Genomic DNA, 20829 nt, shown 5'->3' with positions numbered 1-20829 from the left:
TCGGCGGGCCGAGGGGAAGGTGCATAGGGGCTCTGGCTGGCGGGAGCGGCCAGCTTAGCTAGTCTTCTGGTAGAAGGCAGCCGTGTCCACTCGGTGCTGCTAACCCCCATTGTCCCCTTCGCGTCCATTCCCCCCCCACCACCACCACCTTGCTCCTGTTCAACCCCTGAGGCCCTGTCTCGCCGCCTAGCTGGTGGTCGCCGCCGAGTTACGATGCGGTGCTTTCCTCGGCACGTTTGATTTTCCACCCCACGCCGCAGCCCGCAGCCCGCAGCCCGATGTACCTGCCGCCGACCTTTTGGGCTCTGTAGCGCAGAGCTGCATGTATGACCCATGCCTTGTCGTTTTATTTACCCTGTCCCATGGGCTCTGTTGGGGCAGGATGTTTGCACTTGAGGGAGCAGTAATGGCAACTTGGGGTCCATTTTCTCCGACGAGCTTTGTATAATGGGGGAAACTGAGGCACGGGGGTCTCTGGCCTGTTGTTGAAGTGTTGACAAAGACCAGTGTCCTATGCATTCTTGCCCTATGCGTTCTCGAAGGTTCAAGAGTGTACCTATACTACTACTAAAATCAAAACAAGAATTTAAACTAACCCTGTGTTACACTCCGCCCCCCCCCGATATATTTTTTCTTTCTCATCACCATAGAAAGCCATGAGTTTGTCCTGAAACATAAAGGATGACTTTTTGATGTAAGAAAGTAATCTCCCAGTTCCTTTACTTGGATTACCCTGTTTTTCAGCTCATTTTCATACTAGCGTAACCAAGATTGTCATACTCCCTTGTAGTATCTATAGAGTCTACTTTCTTCAGTCAGTGCTTATCAAAAGTTTTTCATTAGTGGGATGCACACTGATAGTAAAAGATACTTGGATTGCCCAATATAATATTGCTTTTTTCTCTCACATGCAAACACTTCCTCACAACTTCTAAAACTAATGAAGAATGCCATAAAGTGATTTAAAAACAGGATATTGTTGATACTATGGCAAAAAAAAAAAAATGCGTTAGGTAAGGTAAGTATCTGGATCGTTTGAAAGATTCTCACAGATTAGTCTACTGTAAATTACGGCATTTCTGCCAAAAGTTGAAAAGCTTTGTGCAGACCCCTAGATATTTGTATAAATATGGTGATTCCTGAGGATCGATGTCTATTGGGAACTACTTAACTGCATACAATGGCTGTATTAATGCCCTACTTTAGAATACTCTTAGGTGTTTTCTCCTGGAGCCCAACTTTGTGTTTCTTTTCTGGAACAACTCTGTTGTGTTGACCTTTTGAGGGGGAAAGACATTTGTTTTAAGAATTTGGAACTTGTAGCCTGTAATTTGTTTCTGAATGCACAGAGCATGATGGCCGCGTCTGAAGTAGCTGGCGTCGTGGCCAATGCCCCCAGTCCTCCGGAATCCTCTTCCAGTTTATGTGCTTCCAAATCAGAGGAAGATCTCCTAGATGGTCTAAGGTAATGTGTGGATTCTTGGCTGGGAAGATTTCGTTTGAGTAATGGGCTTTCGAACTGGGTTTCTTTTGGACGTATAGCCGATCTTTCCTCTTTTTTGACTCTAGTGGCAGTACACTAGATTAAGTTTTTTAAAGGTAGACCGTCTGATCTATATTTGTATTTTTAATACTTAAGATAGCATCTGACACTCAGCAGACATGCTAAATGTTTGTTGAATAAATAGATTACAATACAGGTGGTCAAACGCATCCAAAAATGCAGATATTTCCCTACTCTATCCTACATGGATTGTATATTCATTTTATTACATGTTTATGTGTAATATATATACATACAGATATACATCTGTTATGTACACACAGATTAATATCTGTATGTATATGTATTACACATAAATATAGTAAAATGAATATACAATATGTATATATGCATACATATATGTATGTTTGTGTTTACGTGTCTGTCTATAGATAAATGGATAGCTTTGGTAATAAGACTTACCACTTTATATATATATTTTGTCTTCCATCTGAACTTTTGAAGGCAGGAATTATGATTTCCCAAGCTTGCATCTTATAGTGCTTGACACATTGTTATGTACAATGTTGTATTAAATTGACTATATATTCTACCTCAACTTATTTCTAGAGTACCTAGGACTTAATACAATAGGTAACACTGTACTTACAGCTTTATAGAAACTCTTAATCCTTATGACAATCCCAGAAGGTAAGTGCTAACATTATTCCCATTTACAGGTGAGGAAACAAACATGAAGAAATTAGTAACTTGCCGAAGATTACCAAGCTGTATTGGAGTCAGGGTTTGAACCCAGGCTTGTCTGACTCCAGAGTATTTAATAAATATTTGTTTAAATAGAGAGAAGTTTGTTAGTGAATGGGTAGTGGAGAAAAATGTTAAGTAAGCCTAACTACAAACTTGGATCTTCATTTTATAAATAAAATCAGCCACATACTATTAGTAATAATATCAGCTAAGGTTTATTGAGCGTTTATTATGTGCCAGGCACTGTGCTAAGTAACTTCTTATGCATTATCATATAATCCTCAAAATAATCCTATAAGGTAGGTAATATTACTTCTGTTTTATAAATGAAGTTAAGTTACTTGCCCAGAGTTAAACAACTAGTAAAGAGCAGAGTCAGGATTCACATCCAGGTACTATGTCCAAATTTGTAATTAGGTGTCCCCCCAACCCCTCAACTCCCAGCAAGGAATCAGCACAGAGTATTTATAAAACTTTTTTTCACAGGATGCTATCTCAGTTGTTATATTTTGAATAGGTGTTATTGAGGAAAGAAAGGCACAGTGACCTGAAGCCTCAGTCAGTGCTAGTTTGCCATGCTTAACGAGTTGACAAAATCAGTTTAAAAAAGATAAAGAAGTTTAACACAGATTCAGTTATTATTCCTGGGTGAAATACTTACAGTTGTGAATATTGGATGTCATTGTAAATAGGTTTTAAAGATCTCTTTAAAAACCAATGTGTTAAGCCTGTGCTAAACAGTAAAACAACTATCCCAATGTTGTCTGACTTGTCTCGGTTAGAATTTTTAGTGACAGCTTGAATTTTGAATTCAGAATTGTCTGTACTTCAGACCACTTGAAGTAAAGATGCTATGCTCTGGAAAACTGTTGAAAGAACCTAAGAAGTGGTTCTGATCAAAGTTATATATAATTAGTTTGAGTGAAAATTATTTTTGTGAAACAGAGTAGAATAAAAACTATTTCTGAATTAATATTTTAGTAAAATATTATGTGTAACTAAATTAACACATGCAACTAAATGAAAGATTCTCACTAGCATTAGACTATCTCATTTGTTTCCTTAGTTATTCATATTGGCCTAAAAATTTTTTTGAATCTTGAGAGTCATTACATGTGGTCATTTACTATAGACTGTCTTCAGAACCCAGATTCTTATAAATATCAAGCTATACTCCCTGCATGTGAGGTAAACATTACTAGATAAAAACTAAGTTCCCTTTCATTCTGATAATTTGGGGGGCTTATATGGTCTAGTTTTATTCTTTTAGTGGTTATGTTAAAAGTATTATATGTTTAATCCTCTTTAAGATGTGAAGAGAGAAACCTTTTATCTTATGTTTTTGATAGCCCCAAAGACCCTGCACAGAAGCACAAGAACTCACCTCTGTCGAGTGTAAGTAGCCAAACGATAACCAAGGAGAATAACAGAAATGTCCATTTGGAACAACCAGAGCAGAATCCTGGTCCGTCAGCAGGTGACACTTCAGCAGCGCACCGGGCGGTTTTAGCAGAAAACTTGATAGCCACAACCCTTTGTCTTTCTGGCGGTGGGTCTCAGTCTGATTTGAAGGACGTGGCCAACACAGCAGGAGAGGAGGGGGACACATGCCTCCAGGAGAGCCTCCATCCTGTCACTCGGTCTCTTAAGGCAGGGTGCCATACAAAGCAGCTTGCCTCCGGGAATTGCTCTGAAGAGAAATCCCCACAAGCGTCCATCCTAAAGGAAGGTAGCAGGGACACAGGCTTGGATTTCCGACCTGTAGTACCTCCAGCAAATGGGGTTGAAGGAGTCAGAGTGGATCAGGATGATGATCAGGATAGCTCTTCCCTGAAGCTTTCTCAGAACATTGCTGTACAGGTCAAGTATCAAGTTTCTACTATTCAAATGGAATTTGGGCTTTTTTTGTTTGTTTTTTTTGAGGGTAGGAGACATTTCTTCATGGTTGGTAGAAAACTACCTTCTCGTTTTTTTACTGGCACCTGCGATACTATTTCCATATAGTGCTATGTGATGACCTCATCCTGATGTTTGATAAATAATAAAGCCAGGAGCCATTGTCTAATTGTGGTGACTAGGAACTTTATGATCTACATATTATCTCTCACTGAGTAATTGATGAGTGTAAATCATTAGCATTCATATTTCCCATCTTGGTCTTTGCAGGAGAAATCCTTGTTAATTCTCTGACCTACATCTTAGAAGTACAGTGTATCCTGCCTTCTAGTGACTGGTGTGCTTTGTTGTAGGAGGAAGGATGGGAACCATAGGTTGTAAAAAGCGAAATCTTATCTCAGACTTGAGGCTGCCTCTCCATTCATTGTTGGGTCTTGTTCAAGTTATTTTGTGGGATACATGCTTACTCCAGTATGGATGCCAGTGTCTATTAGTCAGAACTACAGTCAGTGCTTTTCTTGGTATGAAGCCAGAGGTAGCTTGCTAGTTACTTGTGGCAGATTTCTAGGTAGATGTATTAGAGTAATTTTTTCCTTTTAAAATGTCACTGAACAGTTCTGAGTATAATTGTTTCTTTCTTTATAGACTGACTTTAAGACAGCTGATTCAGAGGTAAACACAGATCAAGATATTGAAAAGAATCTGGTAAGTACTTAAACTGTCATGGTTGATATATGATATCATGAATGCTGAAGATCTAGGATCATTCCTCAGTTGCAACAGGTACAGGAACCTCCAGGGAAGGAAGAAATCTTTTCTTGACCACTTACACTAAACACTTTACATAGAGTATTTATTTTTGTCTAAGGTGTGGTTTGGATGACTATATAGCAATTGAAGGGGCCAATTAAGAAGTTAAAAATATACTTTAGTATCAGTCCGAGGCAGGAGTAGAAACTGGCAAGCAATTGGGCCAAAAGAGGCCCAAAGTTTTGTTTTATTTGGCTGGGTTCTTTTGGGTCGTGGTGTGGTCCACAATCTTTTCAAAAGGCAGTAGGACTAGGTAGGTGTTAGGCGTAGTGGCAATACAAGAAACTTGGCTCCTGTTTTATTTGCTACCCTTTTCACGCATTCATGGTAATTGTCCACTGCCTGCATTTGAAATTGTGACTCCTTGTGCTTGGAAATTAGCCACTGATAAAACAATATATAACAGCCCTTTGGCTTGTTAAGATGAGATGGATTGAATCAAGTAATTTACTTTTTGCCTTTAAATTATCTACTTATAATAATAGTATGTACCTTAAGACTTCTTTCCATGAGACCATTGTTTTTTTCTCATCCTGTTTTTCTAATGAATCATCATGAGCAGAGAAGATACCATAAGGAAGTAAAGGGAAAGACCTATGGTTAAATAAAAAGAATTCTCTAATCTGTTAGTTTCATTTATTGGGTCTTAACTTTTCTTTAACTTTTCTTGGGTTAGGGTTCTCTTTCAGAATCTTTTGAAAACTTTGAATTCTCATCTCAAAAAGATTTATACACATACTCAAGAATGCACACACCCCAATTTCAGAGTGTTCAAAGATCTCTAGGCCCATTCAAAGACCCAGTTTCAGAATCGCTGTAAAGATGTAATACTGAGGAGTCATCTGTTTGGGGAGCCTTAATCACATTTTCATACATAGACTAAGGACTAGCTTATCCCAAAGCTGAAGTCCCATCTTGAGGGCTTATTTTTTATTATCAAAATTTGATGTTTTCCCTTATCCACTTCTAAAACCTTTTCTTTGAAAATAGTTATTTTTTAATGAAAAAAGTCAGTTTAATGTTCTCACATTACATTTTACTTGGGCTACCATGTACCAAATGTGTTTTAAATTGACCCTCTTTAAGTTTTAGTATCTCTTTGAAAGGTAACCATTGCTTTTCTTGATTTACTGATATGAGGGAGGCAGAGCTGAATTGTGATCCTTCTACTCCTTGCCAATTTGTTCAATCTGAATTGTAAGTTCCCCAGACCTCTTTGTGGGTCTGTCCGTTTTCAGAGCTAATGACCACTAAGAAATCCTATTTCTGGATGCATTTTGGTAAATGATCTATTCTTTGTTTTTGCCGATTTTCTTCTTTCTCTTTGTGGATGATGAATGCCTCCTTCTTCCCTAGAGCAGGGATTGGCAAACTTTTTGTCTAAAGGGTTGGTTAATAAATATCTTAGGCTTTGTGGGCTATATGGGCTCTGTTGTAACCTCTCGACTCTGCTGTTGTAGTGTGAAAACAGCTTGTAAGCCATTGGCTGTTAACTCTGTTCCTATAAAACTTGTATTTATAAAAACAAGCTGTGGCTGGATTTGGCCATAGGTTGCCAGTCCCTGCAGTGTCGTACAAAAGAACTTCCTGTAATGATAGCAATGCTCCATATCTGTGCTGTCCAATATGGTAGCCACTTGTCACATGTAGCTACTTAGCATTTGGAATGTGGCTAATTGGCTGAGAGGCTGGAATTTAAATTTTCTTATTTTAATTAGTTTATATAGCCACATGGGTAGTAGTTGCAGTATTAGGCACTGTAGCCGTAGAGCTTTGCACAGTGTCATGAACAGGCACCTGGTGAATGTTTCTTGCAATTAAATTTGGGAATTACACTTTTCTTCTGTTATCAATAGGATAAAATGATGACAGAGAGAACTCTGTTGAAGGAACGTTATCAGGAGGTTTTGGATAAGCAGAGGCAAGTAGAGAATCAGCTTCAAGTGCAATTAAAGCAACTTCAACAAAGGAGAGAAGAGGAAATGAAGAATCACCAGGTATTCTGCCTATGTTAAAATTGTCAATAAGTAAAGCCACAGTCCCTAACCTAACTTTAATTTTGTTTCCAAATTAATAAAATTAGAAAAGCAATATTTAAGTTTTTAATGGTTATCACAGAATTTTAAGAGTAAAAAGAACCTTTGAGGGCATCTTGTTCAAATTCTCGCTTCTGTTTTAGTTCAGCAAGAAAGGATTATTTATTTAATATAGTTTGGTGATGTAATTGACTGTCTACCTAGAAAATCATTTGGTTAGACTCATATCACATTATATTAAAAAATACAGTTCTAGGTAGATTAAAAATCTACATATAAAAACGAAAAATATTTTAAATTAGAAGAAAATCTATATAGAAGAATATTTATAAAACCTCAAGTTGTAAGAGGTCATTTGAAGCCTGGCAGAAAACCCAGAAGTCAAAACAAATTTAATCAATTTCACTACATATAATTAACAACTTTTGATATTCCAAATTATGCAAAAAGCAGTAAAAAGGATCAATGTTAGAATGAGAGAATATATTTGTAATCTATCTGATGCAGAGTTTATTATCCATGACATTCTGAGATTCCTAAAAATTCATGGTAAAAGTCAATCAAGAGAAAAACCACGAAAGGTTATTATATTAGTTCTCTATTGCTGTGGTAACAAATTGCCATGAATTTAGTGGCTTAAAACAACACAGATTTATTGTCTTACATATCTGTAGGTCAGAAGTCCAACATGGGTTTCATTGGGTGAAAATCTAGGTATTGGCAGGAGGAAGCTCTAGGGAATACTCTGCATTTCCAGCTTCTAGAGGCTGTTTGCATTCCTTGCCTCGTGGCCCTCTTCTCCATCTTCAAAGTCAGCAATGTGGCATCTCCGACCACCTTTCCCTAATCGCACCTTCCTCTGATCACAATTAGAAATGGTTCTCTATTTTTAAAGACCCATGTTATGATTAGATTGGGCCCACCCAGATAATCCAGGATTATCTTCTCAATATCAAAATCTTTACCTTAATCACATCTGCAAAGTCTCTTTTCCCATGGAAGGTAACATATTCACAGGTTCCAGGGATTAGAATGTGGACATATTTTGAAGGAGGGGAGACTACTCTTTTGCCTATAACAGTTACATTCTTGAATTAGAACTATCGACAGTATGTTTAGGTCAAGTAAAAAAAGCAGGATGCGGAATGTATAAACAGTAATTCACAAAAAAGGAAAAGCAAATGGGTAATAAATATATGAAAAGAAGCTCAGCCTCACTAGTATTCATTCACTCATTCATTTAGCAAATATATTTTGAGTTCCTGATTTAGGCTCTGAAGGTTTAGTGGTGAACAAAACACAGTCTTTGCCTTTGTTGAATGCTTATTCTAGTTGGAGGAGACACTGAAAACAGTAAAGAATGTGAGTTAGGGAAACGCTCATTACAAATATTAGATACTATTTCTCCTCCCCCAAGAGATTGGCAAAAATGAAATAAGTTGTTAAGAGTATGGAAAAAATGAACTCTCTTCAGACATTGGTAGGAGTTTGAATTGTAACATCCTTTTTGGAAAAGTTATTAGGAATTGTCAGTTAAAATTTAAAATGTACATTTACTGTGACTTAGTAATCTCATTATTAAGAGTCTATTCTGCAGAAGTAAAAGTTTTTGTATGAAAGTGTAGACATCTAGAGTCTTTATTACGGTATTGTTTATAGTTATAAAAAAACTGGAATCAACCTGATGGACTCTTAACAGAGAATGGTTGGATAAATTGTTTATATACACATAATGTTAGCTGTTTTTGAGTTAGAACTATTGACAGTATATTCATGTCAAGTACAAAAAGCAGGATGCAGAATGTATATAAAATGACCTTGTTTAAAAAAACAAAAAGCAATGAAGTTCATGATAGAAGTATACCTGTATATGTGTGTGAATGGAAAAAGATGTGAAAGTACAAAACAGTTAACACATTGATTACTTTGTGGGTGGAAATGGTATGAATTAGGGGGTGACTTAACTTTATCACTTTTTTATTCGACTTCCTACTATGAAAATATATAAATATAATTTTGTTAAATAGTAAAAAAAAAAAAAAAACCTCACAAATAATAAAGTAGAACCAGATCAAAACAAAACAGGACCATATTTGTTGGAAGTAACAAACTCCTACCCAGTGCAAGAGTGCCTTTCTTGGCAGGTGTTCATTCAGCCTTTATTTGAACACCAGTAATGGAGAGCTTACTGCTTCACAAGGTGGTACATTCCATTTTTCAACAGTTGTGATTGTTAGAAATTCTTTCTCCTGTTGCATTGAAATCTGCTTTTTTGTAACTTTCTTTCTTACATCTAAATTCTAGTTTTTGGAGCTACTCATCAACAAGATTCTCTTAAATTCAATTTGAATTTACTAAAGTCAGTATGTTCATTTGTAATAGTTGAAAATAACCTTCAGACTGAAAGAACTAATCTATTTCCTTCTTTATTTTTGTGTGACTGTAATTGTGTGGGACTCAGGAGATATTAAAGGCTATCCAGGATGTAACAATAAAGCGAGAAGAAACAAAGAAGAAGATAGAGAAAGAAAAGAAGGAGTTTTTGCAGAAGGAACAGGATCTGAAAGCTGAAATTGAGAAACTTTGTGAGAAGGGCAGAAGGTAAATGATGCTGTTGAGAATAAAAACCCGATGTGTACATGTATGTGCATAAGGGCCAGTCCTGTTTGTGTTCCTAGTTTTTCTTTCAGTCTAATTTTTATTTGAAAATGCACAAATAAAAACCTCCCAGCGATTTTAGGTTTTCAGCACCCTATGTTAGGTTCAGTAAAGAAAATTTCAGAGATTCATTAATACTTTGAAATAATAGCAGATAATTGTTGGGTCTCAAGTTTGATCAAGATTTTGATATAAAAAATTTTTTTTGATATGCATCTAACATCTATTTTACTTGCTTTATAACCTGATTTTTTTAAAAGTTTAGGCTATGAGAATACTTTGATTATAGTTATGGTATTCAGCACCAAAAGCAAACTTCAAACAGTAACATTGTAAGTTGTTTGGGAAGAATTATTTAGTGGATCTGTATCCTCTTCTGGGTACTGTAGCAAGACCAAAGTGGTCATAGAATTTAATCAAATTTAAAAATTTTCCAAGTTTCTTAATGGGAACTGTTTGGAAATCAAAATAGCTGTGAATACTGTGATGATTTTATTTAAATTTTACTGAAGTGCATTTTTGTTTTTCAAGCAAACCTTGGCTTGCTACTGTATCAGAGTTAAGTGAAAAGTAGCAAACTCAGTTGCTGAGTCATTCTTCAAGTATGAAAAGATGATAAGTGTCAAAGGGCAACAAGTATGAAAGATGATAAGTGTCAAAGGGCAACATGACTGAGAATGTTTGGGAGAGGGCCTCAAGACCAATCACTTTTTCTGTTGAGAATCTAGTGATAATGATTGCTCAGTTGTCCATGATGATTCATATGTTAGCAATTATGAAGAATGTACTAGGAGCAGAACACTCCTAGGCTTTATTATCGATCAAAACAGCTACCACCATTACCACTCAACATCAACAGCATGGCCCTTGTTAATCATCTTCACAGTCTATCTGGGAAAGATGAAGCATAGACAGGTACATGTAAACAGCTTAGCAGAAAAAAATTTAAAGAACAGAAGTTGGGAAGGTGAGTCTGTAATTTTACTCTAAGCTTCATGAAAGATTTCCTTTTGATGTTTGATATCTTCTTACCATTTGATCGGGTAGCTACAAGTGATGATTGATACTAACAAATTTACTGCTGTAGTCTTAAAGATCCAGCTGGGTTTTTTTAGGTATGTCATGGGTGTCAAGAATGATGCTTTCTGTCATACTTTCTGTTAAATGTGGGATTCATTTTTCTAGAAGTAGAGGAAGAAGCGTTCTGTGTGTATCTTTGTTCTAGCATAGGTTTTGTTTAGCATTCCATTATCCATAGAAACTGTGGGTACAAAGATTCTGGTCATTTTATTTTCTGCTCAGGCTGCCATAATAGTACTGCACACTGGGTGGCTTAAACAGCAGAAATTTATCTTCTCACGGTTCCACAGGCTTGAAGTTCAAGATCAAGATGCTGGCAAGGCTGGTTTCTGGTGAGACCTCTCCTCTTGGCTTACAGACACAACTTCCTTCTCGCAGTGTTCTCACATGGCCTTTCCTTTGTATGCACACTCCTATTGTCTCTCTTCTTCATATAGGGACACCAGTTCTATTGGATCAGAGCCCTATCTTTTTTTTCTTAATGATATCATTTAACTTTCCTTACCTACTTAAAGGCCTTGTCTCCAAATACAGTCACATTGGGGCTTAGGGCTTCAACATATGAATTGGGGGTGGGCACAGTTCAGTAAATAATGGTCATATTTTTTGTTCACAGCTCTTTCATTCATTCAGCCAACCTTTATTGAATACCTACTATGAGCCAGACAATATAGATCTAGAGAATAAAAATCCCTCCAAGAGCTTATTGTTTAATAGGGCAGACAGGTGAATAATCAGATAATTACAAAGTAGCACAATGATACTATGATAATGGTGGTATGAAACATTTAGAAGAAGCATGTAACCTAGACTGGATAGAGGGAGTCAGAAAGGGCTTCCCAGAGGAAATGGTTCCAAAATTGAGTCCTTTTAAAAGATAAGGGGGAACATGACCACCAAATACATCATCCTTGGTTTGATCCTGGGTTAAACTGTAAAGGACATTTTGGAATAATTAGGAAAATTTGAATATCTACTGCATATTAGGTAATAATATCAGTTAAATGTTTTGGGTGTGACTTTGGTATTATGTGATTATATAGAAGTTGCTCTTAAGCAATAACTTGCTAAAGTTTCAAGGGTTAAATTTCACGTCTGTAATTTTCAGATGGTCAGAGAGAGAGAGAAGTAAAATGTGGCAAAAGTGTAACAGCTGGTGAATCTAGATGAAGGGCATATATGTTCATTGTACTATTAACTTTTTGGTGTGAAACTTTCAAAGAAAAAGTTGCAATAGTGGGGTAGATTTAGGAAGAATTAGCCAGGCAGAGGAAAGAGACATTGCAGGCAGGGGGCCCACAGGGAGAATAGCAACTGAGCTGTGAGGTGGAGAGGAATGAGGCTAGCAAAGTAGTCAGAAGCCAGATCACAAAAGGCTCATATACAAACTTAGGGAGCTTACGGGTTTTTCCCCTTATAGTAAGATATATTGAAGGATTTTAAGAGAGGAGAAGTAACAAAAGATGAGATCTGCATTTTGGATGGAGGACTTTTTGGCAGTTGAAAAATGGATTGGAGTAGTGTAGAGAATCCTTTAGGAGACCAATCTGTCAGGGCCTAGGTTAGAATAAAGGCAAGATGTGAACATGCTTGTAGGGCACTAGGGGCAATACTGGTAGATGTGCAGGGAAAAGTTAGTAACTCCCATAGTTCTAGCTTGGAAAATTGAAGTTCTTTTATAAGATGTCTTATCTATTTTACTCATATTACAAGTTTCAACTTAAATTCTACCTCCTTTGTGAAATCTTCCTCACATTTCTTCCTGAACTAGTTTCTCCTTCCTCGGAACACCTCTACAGCTCTCTGCCCATTTAGCACTTATTTTTATACTGTACTCTACTTTTTTTTCCACTCGTGTGTATCTTTGCTGGCCATTTATTGTAAAGGCTAAGCTTTTTTTCCGTGTATTATAAAAATAAATTTTATTCTTTTGTGTTCTTTTTCAGGACTCATTCAGAGCTATATATCTCATAATTATTCGACAAGTATTCATTGAATCACTGGATAGGAAATTAAGAGAATTTCACATTGATATTATATAAAGATAAACTTAATAGAATTCTGCTAAGTTCTTTGTACTATTTTGACATAGTCACTTTGTATTTTAATGTAATTAAAAATTTAAAGTAGACATCCTGAATTGAGCTCCACCTCACAGCTCAGTTGCTATTCTCCCGGTTGGCCCCCTGCCTGCAATGCCTTTCTCCCTATTCTTTGCTGGGCTAATTCCTGTACCTACCCCCACCACTGCAACATTTTTCTTTGAACTTTTGAACAACAGCAAACAAATCAAAATTTCAGGTTAGTCATGTATTTTTTTTTTTCCTGGACACTTGACTCCTTTTTCATGGATGTTGTCTTGGTTTTTTGGGAACACTATCTAGTTCCTGGCTTGCGTCCTTCAAGATTATTGCTAGCATTAGAAAAGTGAAGCTTCCATACTATTGCTCTTCTAGGGCAGAACTTCTTTTTAAGCTCCCTACCTTTGTGACTAATCAAGAATGGCAGCAAGTAGGGCTCTTCCAGAATAAAAGATGTTGAGCTTGCACTTTAAAACAGGCTCCCCAACCCCCAGGCCGCTTACGGGTACTGATCGTCTGCCTCTTAAGAACCAGGCCACACAGTAGGAGGTGAGTGGCAAGGAAGTGAAGCTTAATCTGTATTTGCAGCCACTCCCCAGCACTAGCATCACCGCCTCAGCTCCCCCTCAGATCATCAGGCATTAGATTCTCATAGGAGCACCTGTCTGTGGTGCCAAAATGGTTGGGGACTGCTGCTTTAAAGGACATCATCAATTGATTCATAGAAGTACTAGATTAGAACAAGTAACAAAAAAACTACAATATCAAACATGATTTTTTTTTTTTAATGCTCTGTATTAAAAAAAATACAGAGCATTGCCTGATGAACTTATATGATAGAGTGGTAAGTAGCAAATCAAGGGAATTATTGTTGGAAGCATTACTTTGGATGTGATACAAGAGTATGCTAAACTGAATTTGACGAACATAGGATTGATTTTGGAAATTTCTCCTCAAATGTTAGTTTATGTAATTGGTATGCTTTGAAGTCCTGATAGTCCAGCAATCAGTAAACCTAGTGTTTCTTAGGTGCAATAGCAGTGAGTCAGGCTGTTGCAACATCCCATATTTTGACCAGAGCCTTCAGTCTTTCCAGCTTTCTGTCTCATTCCCAGTAATTCTACACTTTGACCATATTAAGTCCTCTTTCTTGTTCAGTGACCTCACTCCATTTTCTACTAGTCTTTCAGCTCTCTGGAAGCATTTTTTTTCCTTAGCCAGCCTAGACTCATGGTTCGTTACTTTAATTATTCTCTTACCATTGACATAAATTCTCTGATGTCTCTTTCTTTTCATTTTTCTGTAGTACTCCAGTCTTGGTCAGGTCAGTCACCTGACCTCTATACCTTGGCTGCTGAGTGCTGCTGGAGAAAATAATACAACTGTGTATCTTGGGGCCAGAATAAATTTATGACTTCCAACAATTACCTTGATTTTCAGGGTTCCCTCTTCCTCTGAAGGCTGTTTCAAACTTTTACCTCTCTTTCTAAACTTCCCGTTTCCACCATTTCTCTCCTTAATGTTAGCGGAACTTTTTATTTCACTGGAAAGATAGAGGCCATCAAGTAAAACTTCCTTTAGTTTCCTCACTGTCAATAGACACATCCACCTTTCTTCCTGTCTTTGTGTCCGAATCTAAACTTTCTACTTGTATGTGACTTTAATTCACTTTCGCTTCTACCATTTCTCTGTAGTGGCACTACTGTCTCCTCCAGTGCCTAAGCAGAATAACTAGGAGCCATCCTAACTTCCTCTCCCTTAGCCCCTTTACACCACATCTACTTTTACCAAGGTCTGTAGATTCTTAATATTAATTATCCCTTTCTCTTCATTAATTCTGCCACTGTCGGTTCAGATTCTCCTCAGCTAGATTACTGAGGTAGGCTGCTAAGCTTTGCCTCCAGTCTGCCTCCTTTCTCATTTATATAGTGGACTGCTATTGTAGAAGTCTTCCTAAGATACCATTCTGATAATGTCATTGCTTAAGATCCTTCATGGTTCTATATAGTTTTTAGGATAACAGCTTAGACTCTTTAGGTTAATGTAAAAGGCCCTCAGTTACCTAGTCCCTGTCTATGTTCCTAGCTATATCTTTTACCATTCCCCCAAACCACCATTTTGGTTTATACCTAGTACTACATGCACTTTCCTGAACTCACAGAAAACTCAGCCTGTATCATCCCTAGAAACCTTTCCCAGATGCGCCCTTACTCCTCCCCTTCACGCACCCTGACCATTTAGATGACTGCTCCTTCATACTACCCTAGCATGGTGTGTATGCCTCTGTCTTCTGATGGTCTTTTTTTTTTTTTTCATTTGAATGCTTCCTCCATTATATAGTTAGCTTCTTGAGGGCAAGTATTTCTATTATTGCTGTGTAACAAAACCATCATAAAACTTAGTGTCTTAAAACGAGTAATTTATTATTCCTCAAAATTCTTTGGGTTGATTGAGTCTCTGATGGTTCTGCTAGTTTCCTTCGGAGTCATTCCTGTAGTTGTAGTCAGATGGCAGCTGGGGCTGGAACCTCCAAGATGGCGTCATTCATATTTCTGGGAGATACTTGGAAGGTTGGGCTCGGCTGGAACACTGGGATGCCTAAGCTGTTCTCACTCTTTCTCTCCATGTTGTCTTAGGGCTTTTTCTTCTTTAGATTGTCTTTCCAGCAGAGGAGCCAGATTTCTTACTTGGTGGCTCAGAGCTCACAGGAGTACAAAAATGGAAGTTTCCAGGCTTTCATAAGGTGTAGTCTTGGCACTGGCACAGTGCTACTTCTGTGGCATTCTGAGCCTCAGGACGAGCCCAGATGTAGTGTTGGAGGGGACTGCAAAGAACGTGAACATCAGTAGGCCTGATTCATTGGGAAGGATCCATCTTTAGAGATTCGGTATCACAGCAAGTAACATATCTCATTTAACTTTTTCTGTTCGGCATGTATTAGATAAAGGAAATCTTAGAAGTTATATAAATAAGAGACTCATAATTAGAGATGTTTTAGAAATATGCAGGATGAATTATGGGGAGAGACAGAGGCTGGGACATCGACCAGTAAGCTCTTATACAATATAGTTAGTTTAAAAGCATCATTATAAGACTAGTGGTGATGGAATGAAAAGGAGAAAATGGATTCAGGAGGAATCGATGTCTTGATTATTTTAAAGATTAAGATAGAAGAAGAAGTAAAACATAACTTTGCTGTTTTGACCTGGATAACTATATTGCCATGTGGATAGTGATTGGGAAGTGGAATTCCAGTTCTTAGTTTTGTGCTTAAAATAATAATGACGTGGAACATGGAAGTTAAAATACTCAGTAGGCAATTGGAAATGGGAGACTTGATTACAGAGGAGATGTGATGTCTTGAGTTGGAGTTTACTGCATAGAAGTGATAGTTGAAACAATGGAAGTGAATTTTCTGTGGAGAAAAGTTTAGGATAGGGCTCAGTTCTGAACCCTGAGGTACACCTACAGTTTGGGAGTAGAAAGAGGAAGAGAAGGCAAAAAGAATAATCACAGAAAGAAAGGGAAACAGTTTAGAATAGCAGAATAGGGTTTCAAAAGAGAGAAGATGATTAAGAGTCAGAAACTGCTGGGAAGTAAATGAGAACCAGGTCTGAATAAAGGCCATGGTAATTATTGAGTATAACCAATAGATTTTTAGGCAGGAGAATTAAATTATTGGATTTATTCTCTCCAATATTATTATGAACATTTTCAAACAGTAGGAGAAGCTGGAAGTACTATATATACATAAACAGTTACCACCTATATTCAACAATTAACATTCTGCTAAATTTGTTTTAGTAATATTTTTCCATCTATCTCTTATCTTTTTATTTATCAATCCATCTTATTTTTATGTGTATCAGAGTAAGTTGCATTCTCCAGTAATTTTACCACTAAACCCATAAACATGTATATTGTTAGCATTAAATATTATTTCCATTTCCTTTTTTTTAGTAAAAATGTATATGCAGTTAAATACATAAATTTCAAATGTACTATTGGATGAGTTTTGACAAATTTATATACTTGTGTTATTCAAACCCTGTAAGGTTGTAGGGAATACTACCATTAAACCAGTAGCTCCCTCATGCACCTTCTCAGTCTGTCCCTGTCCCCACTTTCCCAAAGGCAACCACTGTTCTGATTGTTTCACCAGAGATTAATTCTGCATGTTCTAGGATGTCACATAAATAAAATCATACAAATGTGCTCTTTTGTGTAGGACTTCTTTCTTTAACTAGTGCTTTTTTAAAAAATTAATTTTTAGTTTTTTTATGGTGACATTGGTTAACAAAATCCAATAAGTTTCAGCTGTACACTTTAATAGTAAGGCATGTATATATTTACATTGTGTGTTCACCTCCCATAGTTAGATTTCTTTCTGTCACCACATATTTGACTCACTTTACCCCGTCTACCTCCCCTCTCCTCCTCCACCCCCTATCCTCTGCTAACCACTATTCTATAGTCCATGTCCATGAGTCTCTGTTTGTTTGTCCTGTTCATTTATTGCTTTTAGGTTTATATTCCACATGTAAGTGATATTGTGATTTTCACCTTTTCCGTCTAGCTTATTTCGCTTAGCATGATTTCATCTCTCCTTATGGCTAAGTAATATTCCATTATATATATGTACCACAGCTTCTTTAGCCAATCATCTATTGTAGGACACTTTGGTTGTTTCCATGTCCTGGCCACTGTGAATAATGCTGCTGTGAACATTGGTGTGCAAATATCTTTTCAGATATGAGTTTTCTTTGAGGTAAATACCCAGTAGAGGGATCACTGGATCATATGGTAGATCAGTTCTTAGTTTAACATAGTGCTTTTGACATTCATTTATGTTGTATCTTTTTTATTATTGAGTAGTATTCCTTTTGTTAATATACCATAGTTTGTTTAGCCATTCTTCCTATTGATGGGGCATGTAGCAGTTTCCAGATTTTGACTATTATGAGTAAAGCTGTTAAGAACATTCAAGTGCAAGCCTTTGGGTGAACATATACTTTTATTTCTCTTGGATAAATTCCTAGGGGTAGAGTTGCTAGATTAGATTGTAAGGTAGATGTATGTTTAGTTTTATAACAAATGGCCAGATATATTTCCAAAGTAGATGTACCATTTTGCACTCTGCCTACAATGTATGAGAGTTCTGGTTGATTCATATCCTTGCTATTCAAATGGTTGTGTAGTGGTATTTCATTGTGGCCTTAATTTGCATTCCCCTAATAACTAATGATAATGTTCACTTTTTCCATGTGCTTGTTGGCCATTCATGTATCTGTTTTTGCGAAAGTGCCCAGCGCAAATTTTTGGCCTTTTTTCTTCTTTTTTCTTTTTTCTTCTTTTTTTTTGGTTGAGTTTTTGGCTTTTTTTTAGTGTATGATAGAAGTTCTTTCCATGTTCCAAATATAAGTCCTTTGTCAGTTATGTGTTCTAAGAAAGTTTTCTCTCTGACTTAGCTGTTCATTTTTTAATTGCATCTTTTGATGAATCGAAGTTTTAATTTCAGTGACATCTAATTTATCAAGTTTTCTTCTGTAGTTATTACATTCTCTATCCTGTCTATGAAACCTTTGTCTACCCTGAAGTAGCAAACTTTTGTTTTCTTATGGAAGCTTTATCATTTTAGTTTTTATCTTTATGTCTTTGATCTATCTCGGATTAGTTTTTCTGTGTGGTAGTAGGGGTTCAGGCTCATTCTTTTCCATGTAGAGATCCAGTTCCAGCACCATTTGTTGAGAGACTTTCCTTTCTCTGTTGGATTTCTTGCCGTATTTGCCAAAAATCAAATGATAGTATGAGTCAGTTTTATAAATAGTAGGTCTGTTTCTGATTACTAGTCTATTGCATTGTTATATTTATCTTTATGCCAAATCACACTGTCATAATTCTTAAGATTTCATAGTAAGTCATGAAGTTAGATAATGCAAGGTCTTCTGCTTTTTTTTTCTTGATTGCTTTGGATATTGTAGATCCTTTGCATTTTCATATGTATATTTTAGAAGCAGCTTGTCAGTTTTTACAAAAACAAAAACAAAATTGGTGATAACACAGTTGACTTGAATCTATAGATCAACTTGGAGGAAATTGACATCTTAATAATATTGAATCTTCCAATCCATAAATGATATACCTTTGTTTATTTAGGTCTTTAATTTATGTTAGCAACATTTTATAATTTTCAGTGTACAGGTCGTAGACATCTTTCTTTAAATCTCTAGAGAAATTTATTCCTAAGTATTTTATGTTCTTTGACACTATTTAAGTGGAATTAAATTTTTAAAAAATAGCCAATTGCTTCTTGCTGTATGTAAAAATACAATTCATTTTTGTTTATAAACATTGCACCTATTTTTCTAAATTAGTGTATTAGTTGTTTATAGGTTCCTTAAGATTTTCTACATACAAAATCATGGCTTCTGTGAACATACAGGTTTATTTCTTCCTTTCAAATCTTAAGCCTTTCATTTCTTGTAAATATTATTGCACTGGCTACAGCCTCCAGTATGGTGTTGAATAGGAGGGGTAAAATAGACATCCTTGCCTTATTCCTGCTCTTAGGAGAAAATGTCCAATATTTTACCATTAAGTTTGATGATAGCTATAGGATTTTTATAGATGCCCTTTATCAAATTGAGGATGTTCTCTTCTATTTCTAATTTTCTGAGAGTTCTTAGCATGAATGGGTGTTTAATTTTGTGAAATGATTTTTCTGCATCTATTGAAATTATCAAATGATTTTTCTCCTTGGACAAGATAAATCGTTTTTATATATTGCTGGATTTGTCTTCCTAATATTTTTAAAGGATTTTTGTATCTATGTTTATGGAGGCACATTGGTCTGTATTTTTCTGATTTTTAAAAATATATTACTTGCCAAGAGGGTGATATTAATATCTCTATGATTATAGATTTTTCTTTTTCCTCTTAATTCTGTCAATCTTTGTTTCTTATATTTTGAAACTGTGTTGTTAGATATATATGCATTTATGATTGTTATATGTTCTTGGTGAATTGGTCACTTTATCATTGTGAAATGTCTCTATCTTGGTCATGGTCTCTATGTTAAAGTGCGTTTAATGTACTATTAATAGAGATACTGCAGTCTTCTGATGCTTGCTCTTTACATGGTGTATATTTTTCCATCATTTACTTTCATCTTGTAGACAGCATATATTTTGGTCTTTCTATCTATTCTGACAAGCTGCCTTTTAATTAAACACTGTGTTCTGTTTATATTTAATTATTGATATGGTTGGATTTAGGTCTCCTCTTTTACTATGTAAATGGCATATTAATTCATTGAATATTCTTTAGAATTCTATTTTAATTTGGCCTTTTGTCCCCCAGAATATACATTTGTTACCCAAATTCACTGGCAACATGCATCATAAAGGAAAACTGCATGCCTGCTATTTATGCTATATCAGAAAGCCTTGTAATTTTCTTGAGTAAAGTATTTGAGAAATTTTCATAGTCTTAATTGTAGAAACTTAGAGCTATCCCTTAGATTTTTAAAAAATCAAAAAATTTTAGATGCAATGTACATGAAATAAAATGCATATTTTTTAAGTTACATTTTGATGAGATGTTACAAATTGATCACGCATGTAAACACTAACACTATCAAGGTATAGCATATACCCATTATCTTGAAATGTTCCCTTTATTCCTTCTCAGACACTGTTCTTTCTTTCTCCCATTCTCAGGTAAACACTGATTTGCTTTCTGTTACTGTAGATGACACTTATCTTTTCTAGAGATTTATAACTAGCTTCTTTCACTTGGCATGTTTTTGAGTATGTTTTGATGGATATGAACTCTAACAATAGTTCATTCTTTTTTTAAGACTATATTTTTAGAGCAGCTTTAGGTATACAACAAATTCAAGAGGGAAGTAGGGATTACCCATATACCCTCTACTGCCATACATGCATAGCCTTTCCATTATCAACATCACTCAGTAGAACTGTATATTTTTTTACCAAGGTTGAACCTACTTTGATAT

General features: G+C 36.1%; 1 protein-coding gene across 6 annotated transcripts in view; it reads left to right on the top strand.

The window, feature by feature from the left end:
* Positions 1-39: 39 nt before the first annotated feature.
* The window catches only part of RNF214 (ring finger protein 214), a 44129-nt gene continuing 23339 nt past the window's right edge, over positions 40-20829 (top strand). The window contains exons 1-6 of one of the 6 annotated variants that reach the window (XM_015590100.2): positions 43-1465; positions 3601-3646; positions 3902-4111; positions 4793-4852; positions 6814-6954; positions 9455-9594. In XM_015590100.2, the coding sequence (XP_015445586.1) occupies positions 1353-1465; positions 3601-3646; positions 3902-4111; positions 4793-4852; positions 6814-6954; positions 9455-9594 (710 nt within the window). In that variant the 5' untranslated portion in view covers positions 43-1352. Of the gene's footprint in view, positions 1466-3600; positions 4112-4792; positions 4853-6813; positions 6955-9454; positions 9595-20829 lie in introns of all 6 variants that reach the window. The other 5 variants (XM_015590099.2, XM_015590101.2, XM_015590102.2 and 2 more) reach the window with 5 other exon arrangements.

Source organism: Pteropus alecto, unplaced genomic scaffold (genome assembly GCF_000325575.1).
Source record: "Pteropus alecto unplaced genomic scaffold, ASM32557v1 scaffold224, whole genome shotgun sequence".
NCBI lineage: Eukaryota > Metazoa > Chordata > Mammalia > Chiroptera > Pteropodidae > Pteropus > Pteropus alecto.
Note: the sequence above shows the minus strand (reverse complement) of the source record. Positions and strands in the feature narration are given on the sequence as shown.